General features: G+C 38.0%; 1 protein-coding gene across 1 annotated transcript in view; it reads right to left on the bottom strand.

Moving 5' to 3' along the window:
- The window catches only part of RNGTT (RNA guanylyltransferase and 5'-phosphatase), a 185,898-nt gene that overhangs the window by 37,106 nt on the left and 136,443 nt on the right, over positions 1 to 12,349 (bottom strand). The window contains exon 13 of the mRNA XM_026845915.1: positions 27 to 93. Within this exon, the coding sequence (XP_026701716.1) occupies positions 27 to 93 (67 nt within the window). The remainder of the gene's footprint in view (positions 1 to 26; positions 94 to 12,349) is intronic.

A 12,349-nucleotide genomic window follows, 5' to 3' on the forward strand; every position in this document is an offset into this window, starting at 1 on the left:
CCCCCCCCCCAACTTATTAATCATACCTTAATTTGTGCAAAAGGTCTGTCAAAGTTTCCAACATAAAGAAGACCAACATTCTGGGTGAGTAGCCTAAAAAAATGAAAAAAATCTTTTAAGAGATCACTTTACATCCATAAGTTTTTCTGCATCTCCAGTAGTTGTTACTGAACCCTAGCAGGGTAACAAGCTTCATTATGACAGCAAGAGCTACCTTTGCAAATCTGATTACACAATTCTATTTGAACCACTACAAAAAAAGGCAAGACGTTCATTAAAGATGGATGCACTCTGGTAATTTGTGTTTATGGTGCAACCAGCTCTTCAACAACATAATTTTACAGGCTTCTTTGTGATGGATGTTGCTCAGTGACACAGAAGAACAGCAGGTATGTGTCTCTGCTATTTATTAGAGACCATTAGATACAAAGGGACAGCAAGACTAGTAAACACCCATTCAGAGCAGCAGGCACGAGTTAAAACAGATTAGGGGAAATTAAAAGTATGCACAGTAATACAAAAACGACATTACTACAAGTAGAGAAGTAACAGAAAATCTCTGCAATATTGTCTAATGGCTTCCTAAATAAAAAGAGCCCCAGATGCAGTTTGTGCCTGCTGTTCTCTCCAACTCTTTATTATGAAGTCGTTGCATACACCACCAAGATCCAGAGGGACAGTGGGATAAGTTGACTCAAATTACTGTTGGTACCTCTGGAAAAGAGTTTCATTTCTGCAGATACTATGCAAGTCAGTGTTATTACTACATAAACTCCAAATCCCAGAGGAACATCAGGGTGCTGCTGCTATGAACAAGCAGACATGAGTATCATTGGTGAGCAAAAACAGTAGCAGAGCACTGTGCTGTTCAAACTGGACAATCATTACGTTCCTCTTCCTAAGCAAAGGCACAGTGGGCATTCCAGTTTAGAGGGTCCAAAAGCTGAAGTACAGGTACCCCATAATAAGGAGAATTTTTTAATGACAAACCCTTGAAAGAGTTTCTGTTTTGTTTAAAAGGGACATTCAAAACCCATCATACTCTCTTCAGTAGCTCCAAGTTTCCATTAGGTGTTTGCTATTTTCTATTTTCCTTCAATTTTGCATCCTATTCCCTTTAGCAATACAGCCTCACATAAGAATTAAATAAATAACCAGAAATAAGTACGAATGTAGGTGTCATTCTGCTTGTCTGACACTGAGGTGTCTCTTATGTTTCTAGGTGTATATACAGAATTTTAATCCATACTGTGTTACGTTTTTTCTCTATATAAACCAGCTCTAATTTCCAACTAACTTCTCACAATCACCAGGCCTGTTTTTTTAACAAAAAAGAGAAACTTAGGTGACAGTAAACTGTTTTGACCTCACAGAATGTACACATCTTAGCATGATTTTGATTCTTCCCAGATAACAGTATGAGATAGATAGATAGATAGATAGATAGATAGATAGATAGATAGATGTATGACCTTAAACTGGTTCACCAACAGCAAGAATTGGTGCAACTCAGCAAAATGACAAAGTCAAACCATTCACATATGTAAAACAGTTAAGTAAGAAGTGGTGTTAAACTGCGTATTGTTTGCAAAAAATGCTTCTGTAATTAGATATGGTATATAAAAATTTCCTGGGCTCTGACAGAAATACCCAAAGGAAGGAAAGACAGCAAGGATCCATCAGGAAGACCTGTACCATTTTGCAATGGTTCTGTAGTACATGGAAGTCATGATAAGCATATCAAATTCATTTTCAGTCACAGTAAGTAAAATTTATTCAGAACTCTGATATCTGGAGCTGAAAAAGCCAGCATATTGATCAAAACTTCTCCTAAGACTATAAAGCAAGCTCACAAAATAATTAATGGTTTTCTGAATGAAAAGAAACATATAGGAAGTAATTAGTGAAAAAAGGTTAAAAGAGAATTTGTAAAAAGGATTCAGGGTATGTCACCATATTTGAGAGAGGGGCACCTTAAAGCAAATAAAGTACTCTTAAAAAGACATACAGGGTGATTATTCCCACATGGTTAATTTTCACATTGTTTTCTTTACTGGATAAAAAGGTTAGGATCGTTAAAAATGTGAGTCTTTAGGATGGCTTTACTTAGAAGTAATTAACATCTAGGGAACATTAAGACTGGTCTTTCCAGGAGACCACACAGTATTTAAAACTGTCTACACTGTTTAACTTGCTATCACTGATATACACCCAAAACCTGCAAATTAACTGCACAAATTGGCTTCCTTAACAAGACTGATATCAACACAGCACAAGCTTATTTACTATTTATTCACTTTTCACTGTCTCAGCTGAGAAGTATTTGACATTATTATTTGCATTCACATGACACTTCAAAACAGGCAGTGTTAACTCACTGCAATGTTAGCAAAATTTTTAGGGAATAGGAAGTTATTTGTAACTCTCTCTTGTTTAAATAAAAGGTTGCACTCTCAATTTCTCTAGTTTTCATATTCCTCTTGAGTCCTGAAGTTCAAAATTACATCACCAAGATGCAAAATCAGTCAGTTTTCCATACAACCACTTGATGAGGTTGAAATGAGAAAACCAATATAATCATAATTTAATATCCTGAAAGACTCCGGTTTTCCATCCCGAAATGGTCTGAGCAATTAAAAAATTCTGAATCTCGTGACTAGTATAAACTCTTTTACTTCAAGGTCTCTCATCAGCATCCTCTCCATATTTCAGAGACTGAGCTCACAGAGAAGAGTCTGGAGAGGTAAGCAGACTGTGGCAAGAGTCACAGCTGAGGCTCTGGATAGCCCACACTGCTACAAGAGTGTTACCACCCCCACAGCAGCCACCAGCAGCTGGATCAAAAAACCATGGCCACCGACGAGAGGGGTAGATCAATAGAGGATCATGTGCAAATCTCAGCCACAGGAACTCAGCACAACTTATCTCTAAATTACCATTAAGATAAGTCTTCTTAATATCTTCACCAATCACAGAGTTCAAATTACACATAGCCTTTCTTGTAGTTGTTCTTTATCATACTAAAATTAATTTTATACCATAAACTTCAACATGTCTAAATTGACCCAGATATTGTCTTCTAATGTTCTCAACTAATTACCCTTTGCCTTTGAAGACTTTCCAATGGTAGGCAGGTTTGGCTATAAACACTTCTATGTTTCCTTATGCCAGTGCTCTCTTTTAAGATGTCAGTCTTCTATTTCTCACCTAATTTCACATTTACACAGTTCTATTCTCAAAATGCCAAGAGCGATACTCAACACCTAACCCTGCTAAGAGCTGGGCATCACCTGTATTTGGCCAAAATCAATACCTATCTATGCAACAGTGGTGACCATTTCACAATGCAAATATCATAGTTGAATTTCACATTAAAATAATTACCTTAACATTATAAGAAACAATAATCAAAAATGCAAACGCCTACTGGCACTTCAAAACGTATTCACTTTTACTTGAAAATATGTAGCAATATACAAAGTTGCCTCAACTAATCATATTAGCTTATAGATTTCTGTGTATTTTATTGTAGTCTCTTCTACTCAATACATTATCAACACAATTCCCCCCCTCTTTTTTTTTTTTTTTTTTTTTTAAGTAGAAGGAAAGAAACATCACTCCAAGGAGCAGTGGTTATTTAAGATGTGCTATCCATACATAACATTACTCTCCCTGCACTCCTGTCCTATACATCCAAATGAGTAGACTTCTAGCCCGGAGTGCCTACTAGGGCTGTATGATATGTTTCATGCAAACAGCATAAAAAACCTGAAAGTGTCATGACAAACCATTTCTGACTTTTGCCAGTATAATGTCAAGGTCTTAAAGGCCTTTCCAGTACCAAGTAAATGTTGCCATATACTTACTTACCACCTAATTCCCTATCATCTTCCTTCAGAGAGGCTTGGCCTTTTCTGGGATGTAAAACATACCCAATGCTTTCAAGATCTGAGCTGCACGAGCCAGACACTGCTGCTTGTGGGGGAAGCTGACCGTAGTGAGCAGCTGTAGTGGGCATGGCCAGGCACAGTGATCCAAAAAATGTGGTTGCACAGTGATGTAAAGGGGGTAAATGCAAACAAATACAGGACAGGATTAAGGGTCTGGGTGAAAGGAAACTTGGAATAAGACAGCATGAGATGACAGGGAATGTGGAACACAAGAGGGATGAGAGAGGTATAAAGGAGTGATAAAGCAGCCCTCTGGTTGGAAAGAATCAGGACAGAGCTCTGGGCTGGAGAAGATGGGTAGATTAGGGTTACAGGAGCAGCAGAGGCTGATTTATCACTGAGCTCACCCTCGCCAAGCACAACTGACCTTTGCTTTGGGGACTGAGACAGTCCCAGTACCATTTAACCCTTCCTACCACCTTTGGCCATGGGAAGTAGAGCAACCCTTGGCTATGGACTTCATGAGAGCAGACCATTACAAGGAAGCCTGATCATTTCCTCTTCTCCACACACAGTCTGTTCCTGGTAACTCATTAAGAGCTGTCTGTTAAGAAGAAGGTGAGTATTTCAAGATATTCTCAACAGATTCAGGCACAGCTGACCAACACACCAATGCTCCAGCTGTTAAGTAGTACTTTGTGAAGGCAGAAAGCAGGCATCAAATAGTTCCTCTGTGACTTGTATACCATGAGAACACAACTTCAACTTGATTTGAACCCCAAACGCTGACCCTTTCAGACTCCAAGGGCTGCCTTGCAAGTCCGCTTGGACTATCAAAGAGGGCCATGCAAACTGTGGAGCTGAAAACATAACTTCTGACCAGCTCATACACAAACTAGTTGGGCATTTCCCTCCAGGCTATCGAGTTTCCAGTGCTGATGTGCAGACTATGGAAGGAGGTTTACAGAAAGGAGCATGCAGAGAAAGAAAGGAGCAGGGTGAGCCAGGAGCCGCTACCTCTCACAGGAGCAAGTTACTGCAGATTAGCTGAACGCGGTAACTTGCTCCTGTGCGAGGCAGCAGCTCTGTTGCAAGACCGGTGGCGTATCGTGCAGGAACACAGACTGAGACTTGCAGCTCTAGGCAACAGCGGAGAGGTCAGACAGGCTTGGAAAGCAGGGAGTATGGAGTGACAAATACAATGTGTGCAGTAGAAAGGCTGCAAACGGGTCAGGAAAATGGCATTGGAAAGATGGAATGTGTCAAAGGAAAATAACCAACAAACATGGTCTTGAGACGTCTGTTTTTTTACAGGCAGTGGGAGGCATGCAGAGCTGCCTACAGTAATGCTTCAGTTATTCACTACCTCTCTGAAACAGAACATGTAGCTTTTTCCTTAAATTTCCACGAGAACACTCACCAAAATCCCAGAACTGATGACAATTTATCAAATAGGATCTTGCAGTATTAGGCAATCCTAAAATTTAACTTGACATACATAGTTGCTGAAGAATAGTTTGTCATTCCACATAAATCACTAGATTCTTCTGTATTTCTGGATTGATTCTTGACTTGCCTGCCTCTTTTTCACTAGCTCTTGCAACCACCAGAAAGACCAACTCTAGATGAGTGAGTTTGTTTTTAAAAAGCTTGGTAAGTGCTATAGCCTGCCACCAAAGCTCTGTTAGATGTAACAAGATGATGTTGTTATATTGCATAACCAGAGAAGTACTTGAGTGCATGTACGCAAGACTGCAGAAACTGTCAAAACTCAGCTTGGCAGCTGTGTGTATCTGTCTGTACTTCTAAGGATGGTGTAGATGGAATTGACTGCTTTCAGCAAGTGACAAGGACCAGCTCCTGCTGTGGTCTGTTCTCCAACCTGAAAGAACTCTCTCCAGATCAGACAGGGTTTTTTCTAGTTGATCTTAACAGTGGACTAATACCTGAAACACCCTTGGTGTCTGCATGGAAGGGATTTCACCCTAGCAGGTAAGATTACACAGGAATACCAATTTCACTGATGAGACAATGGGATTAAGATGTATGGACTACTTCAATTTTACAGTCAGAAGCAGCCAACAAGTAGCTACAACAGGGCTGGGATCTGACCTAACAACTTCATCCTTCATATGCTGCGGAAAATTATTTGCAGTCTTCACAGAGGTTGCTGGTGAACTGATTCCAATCCTGAGAAGACATGTATCAAGACTGGAATAAATATGAAGCAAAACTGAAAGAACAATCCTGACACTGACCCTTCTGCACATCTGTATCTCTATTGCTAAGAACATCTTAGCATATGCATTAGTGGATGAATAAGGCTACAACCTGCTTAAAATATAAACTGGACAGTCAGATAAAATCTTCAGGAAATCAATGTGACCACACTCACATTCTAAAGTCCCATATTAAAAATAACTATATAACAGGGTTTAGTATTAGTTATGGTCTGAATGTTCTTACATTTATTTTTAAAATATACCTTTTGTGTGATAAGTATATACAAAGGATTCCACTGTTATGTTCTGTATATGCTTTTTATTATCTCTAAAAATTGCTCTGAATGCTTTTGTACATTATAGGCAGAAATTACTTATAAGTTACATCCACAAACAACAGCCCCAAGAACAGAAGCAACACCTCTGTAAGTTCAATAGCTGTATTTTCAAACATTATTTGAACAGCTTTCCCATATGCCTTTGAAGATAAAAGTAACAGTTATGCACAAATTTTTTTAAATTACATTATGTAAAGAAATTATCCCAGTGTGTAATTATTGCACAAGATGACTTGAGCACAAACAAAGCATCACAGCACAACAGAAAGGACACCATACACACACGATGGTGCTGATGTCATCTGAAGAATATAATATTCCGTATTTACCCTGTGTTCACTTATACTGTGAGGGAAAACTGTGCACTGTGCTGCAATAGCTTAACCAAGGAAAAAAAAGCAGTTTTTTAAGTAGTCTCTTGAATCATAACTTGAATTCTGAATTCTCCTACAGTGACATTACATTTTGCTTCTTGCTTATGATAATCATTCCCCAATGCTTTTCAACTCTAATTACACATTCTCTACGAATATGGAATTGAAAGAAAAAGCAACAAGAAAATCAGAAAAGCATAAATAGAGAATTATGAAAATTGATGTTAGGGTCAAAAGAATTAACTTCCTACATGCAATTTTTATCAATATAATTAATTATTTCATTAATTTATTTCACTAATACAAGAGTAACATGGCAAAAATATTACATTACATATTATAAAATATAAAAGTATATAAAAGGATTCTATACAAATTCTGGAAAAGACTAACACCAGTGCACAGATAATCTTGTGAATTTAAACTGACATGCATATATGGAATGCAAACAACATGCATTTTGTTTTGTTCTAAAAGAGCCAAAGAATTTGAGAATTCATAGAAGCAGTAGTGAACCTTGCACACAGAATACTGACAATGGTAAAGCAGGGGCTTCACAGGCAAGACAGAAGAGTGCTCTCCTGCTTTCTACACTGCATTTATCAAACTACTTTTCCAGGTTATGAAAATATTCTAACAAAATTTTTTACTCATCAGTCATGCAAGAAAACTTTTTCATGGACATATATAAGCTATTCTAGTATAATCATCACGGTAAAGAGTAGGCAAATAGACTGTGTATCTGATTTAGGACATTATTCCTCAAATTAGAGCACAAACTGAAAAATGCTATGAGGGAACTGGAAGAGATACTATGCACAGCACGTAGTAAAGATGCAAAAAACCCTGGATTTGAACTCAAGAGGGGAAAGAGGTTGAAAAGGGGTACAATTCAGTGTTAAAAAATACTGTAAACAATTTTACAATGCCAAATTCCTCTCTGCAATAAAAAGCACCACAAAAATGTAAGCAAAACCTTTTCATTCAGTGAATTCTGAATTTGCTGAAGAGCTCAAGCCAAGTTAATGGTGACAGCAATTAACATAAAACTTGTATTCTAAGTAATATTCATGGAGAAAAACGCAGTGGATAGTACAAACTAAAGACTTCAACACCCTCAGACCTCCCACAATAGTACTTCAACTGTGTGTTATTAGTCATATTAATAAGCATGCTGCTTTCTAAAACACATGCAACTGGGGAAAAAATATCGATGTTATGTGCTAATTACCGTTCGTAAGAAAAGCCCCTATGCGTAATACTTGAAAAGCTTCACTGAATTATGTCACTCCCTACAGTAAATCACTGCCTGTCATTGGCTACTGATAATAGGAATCTAGGAAGTAACTGAACCCTGAAATAACATCATGACTGTTATATACCAACCCAATAAAAATTACATTCAGAGAGCTCAAAACTTCAAAACAAAGGGACCTCATATTTAAGGTCATGGTCTGCAAGTGTTCCTAGATTATAGTCAAAAACTGACCAATATAAAGGTTTACCTTGAGTTAAGAGGGTTTAATATGCATTATTTTTGAATAAGTTTGACTGCTGTTTGGTTTTTTTTTTGGGGGGGGGTGTGGGTGAGCATGAATGCTTTCCTAGAGACAGGGAGATTTTTAAAGAAACATTCTTGCACTTTATAAATAAAACTACAACATCAGATGTTTCCAAAAGTACTTCCTTTTGTTTGCTGTGTTTATGTTAGCGCTGATAATATTTTAATGTTTGTCCAGGCACTGGCTTGCAGGCAAATCACATAAAGAAGCATTTTGACTACATTTACAAATAACTTATCCATAAAAAGTAAAAAGTAAAAGTAAGTAGAAACAAAAAGTACCCATTAAATAATCATGCTCATTTCTCCACCAATGGAGTATTATTCCCTGTAGTATAATGAGCAATTTGGACAGGCTGGCCCATAAATTATCTGAAAAATGAGGCTGCTTGCCTTTTCCTTTGGGACATTATTACGTAGTCTGAGAGATTTCACTATTAGAATCTATTTCTGACAGTAAACGTCAATTTTTCTTTCTGAATATCATCCCTTTCATCTCACTGAAATATAGGACAGGAGTTAGAAATTATTCCCAATTTGCTGAAGGTCCTGCCTGACACAGGCTGTGCTGCAATTCTGCCCAGGTTTATCCACATATGACATAGCAAGAGCACTCACACAGCCCTGCAGCAGACTCACTGTAAATCCATGTTCTAGTCTAGGGCCCCATAGGGTCCTTTCACCTTGGCCATGTTTTAAAATATAGCAAAGACCACAATACCAGGCAAATTCAACCCCCAGAATTAACAGAAGAATTGACACTACAACGCGAAGCTTTATACCAGGAGACTTCAATAAAATAAGTCTAATTACAGATGTTTTAAAGGCAAAGACATTTTAAGGGAGCTACTTAAGAAAAATAGATTTCTAACAGCAAATAAGATACAGAAGAAATAAATTAAATAATGGCAAAAAAATCTCAAGTATATCCATAAAACAAAACTAGTAAAAAAAAAATCAGTAGATTCACTCAATCATGTGGAAATACAAGGAGAAACTAAGGAAGGCAGGGAGACTGCTGACAAGCTAGTGGATTTGTTTGTACCCACTGAAAAAATAAAGGCACCTAGTCAGGAACACTCTTTTTGTAGTTACCAAAATGAAATGCCTGCAGAAATATAGGTACTAATAAAGCTCTGGGGATACATCGATAATTAAAAGTGAAATAAATCACCAAACCCTGATGCAACATAATCAAGATTTCTGACATTTCTTAATATGGAGAGTCTGAATTGCTATTAAAAAACACCCCATGTCAATCTTTAACACCTAAATAGAGTAATTTCTGCAGACTTCTTGGAAGTCCTACCCTTTACCACAGCACTGTTGAGCATGCCCACCTTGGCCACGCACGGCAGTGCTACTTAGGAGATTGCACATCCCCTGCATTCACACTGTGGCTGCATCTGCCTCTCTTTTGATCATTTTAATGAAAGAGTGCTTAAGAAGGAATGGGGGACAGGAGAGGCACCACACTGACATAATCGATTCAGACTGCCAGAAGGCTTCTGTTACAGTCTTCCACAGTAATTTATTTTTAAAATACAAAACTAGGCAGTAAATACTTTTATATGGAAGAGGCTACTTACTGTTACAGATCAAACCCTGATTAAGAGACTGAACCAGCAGAATAAATGGTCAGTTTTCATCTTGACAAAGGCCAAGTGATCATTCAATTTATGTAACAGACTGTTTAATATATTTATTAGTAATCTGAAAAAGTAATGAACAGAGAAAGTCTGCTGATGAAGCAGAGGCTGGCAACTTTAGCTTTAGCTAGATTACAAAGTTCATCACTTTGAAAGGAAGCTGATGCCATATTTATAAACACCCTTACAAACTTAGCATTACTCTCCTCTGCAGTGAAAGTTATGTACTCCTCTGTGTATGTATTAGGGAAAGGCAGTTACCCATTTAATTAAGGAATGTATCATAACGTATATTAATCGGGCAACTACAACCCTGTTCTTTTCTAAATATTCAAAGGCTTTGCCTTTGAAGCTCACTGAACTTTCTTTCCATATGGGGTTCTGTCATTCCTTCATCCTCAGTCTTTCAATTTTTAAAATAAAAAAACTGAACCCAAACTTCTGTCCATCACAAGTGTTCTAAATCATCAGAGCAGAGCTGGAAGTTGAAATAGCAATTTTAACACAGGTCGTTACTGCAGAAAAACCATGACAAAGAACTGGCAGGAAAGGTGGGATGGGGTGGTCTCATCTGGCTATAATCTCCACCACTCTGCCCTTCATTTGTCAGCACAGCTGCTCCAACAGTTTTCTGGTTTTCCCAGTGCCCTGCATGCCGCACCACTGGTGGCAGACTTTGGCAGCTAGCACTTCCAAGTAAAAGAAAACAGGCCACTCTTCCAGGTTGGCCAAATTTAGAAAGAATTCCTCTGCAAAACAGAAAAGGCACTTCTAGATCCCATAGAGGTGACTCTAGCATATATTAAAAAATTATATTATGCATGCCAAAGCTTTTCAAAGAAAACATTGTGAACTGTTCTGAAGCACAGCATAAGGTATCCTGAGCAAATCAGTTGGTACCAGTACACTTTTTATAATGCAGGGCAAACCAGAGACTGATCAGGTGATCCATATTTCATTTCTCATAACAAAAGAATAAAGGATGATTGAATTATGCCAACTGATGGTGAATTCAGATCTGATAAATACTTCATCACAAAACACGTAATTAGACTGGAGCTCAATGACACTGCCCTGGTGCGCAAAAGAAACGTGGACTAAACACACAGGAGCATAATAAAAATATCTAGAAGACTAACAACTAACAATTTGCCTTTAAAATAAAATACTAAAGAATATAAAATATACTTGTCTACATGGATGAGAGATATAATCAATATGGAAATTCCCACCTTATTAAAGACCCTCCATGGGAAGGCATCATGAAAGAGCACTCTCAGCCATATGTGCACTGCCAGGCCACTCCAACTGATTTTTCTTCCTGTTTCCCACCCACTTTAATGATTTATTCAAAACAAATACTTTATTAATTAATCACGTAGAACCAAAGAAATGATTGAATTACAGTCTACAAACCATTTAGGAAGGGTTCATGGGTGACTATACAGATTGCAATCCCAAAGTGAAGCCCGTAACAAACCACCAATTGTTTGTCTGGAATTGTATGTGATACAGCCCCAGCTGCCATCTACCTAGACACAAGTGCCATCAGCAGAATACATGAACACCCAACTGCTACAAACACCCAAAATAAGGTAGGAAGGCTGTCAAAGACTTCACGAACTCTACTGAATGCTTCATTCTTCTTTCTGAAACCTGCACAGATGGTGCAAGATTTTGCTCTCTGTTCATTATAAAATTATGGCCCTCAACATATTCATGATAGGAACTTTAAAATAAAATTTCTTTTACAGAAAATCTTCAGGTAGTAATGAGCACAGAATTAAGTATTCTGCACTCTGAAGTATTAAGAAATGCAGCTGAAATACTTTCATAGATGGCAAAAGAAAGGACTGGTACCTTGTAATACCAGCTCCCAACACTGTAATACTGATTATTGCATCTGTAATCTAGAAGGCATTTGCAGCAAAGCTGCCCTGTCTTTCTGGTGTATTGCTCTGCTCGAACAATCAGCGTCCTTACCCAGGCTCCTTTCTCTATAAGGAAAATCACTGCTCTGCTGTCAAGATACTCTGTCTTGCTTCAAAACTGCCACACCTCCAGTAACTCCTTTCTCTCCTTCTGATTTTAACACTCAGCTGCCCCTTGATTTTCTTTTGGTTTTGTTCAGGCTTTTTAAGATAACTATCTCTGTCCAATACATTTCTTCACCCTTTTTCTTTCTCCGAACTTTAGCACCATTTATGCTGATTCCCAAATCAAGAGAGGGGAACCTTGAGCCACCAAGAGAGGAATGGGAATGTGCTGGGATGATGGCAACCTGGATGATGCTAAGAAACAGAGGGAGCAAGCAA

This window comes from Athene cunicularia (genome assembly GCF_003259725.1).
Source record: "Athene cunicularia isolate RWA chromosome 3 unlocalized genomic scaffold, athCun1 chr3_part1, whole genome shotgun sequence".
NCBI lineage: Eukaryota > Metazoa > Chordata > Aves > Strigiformes > Strigidae > Athene > Athene cunicularia.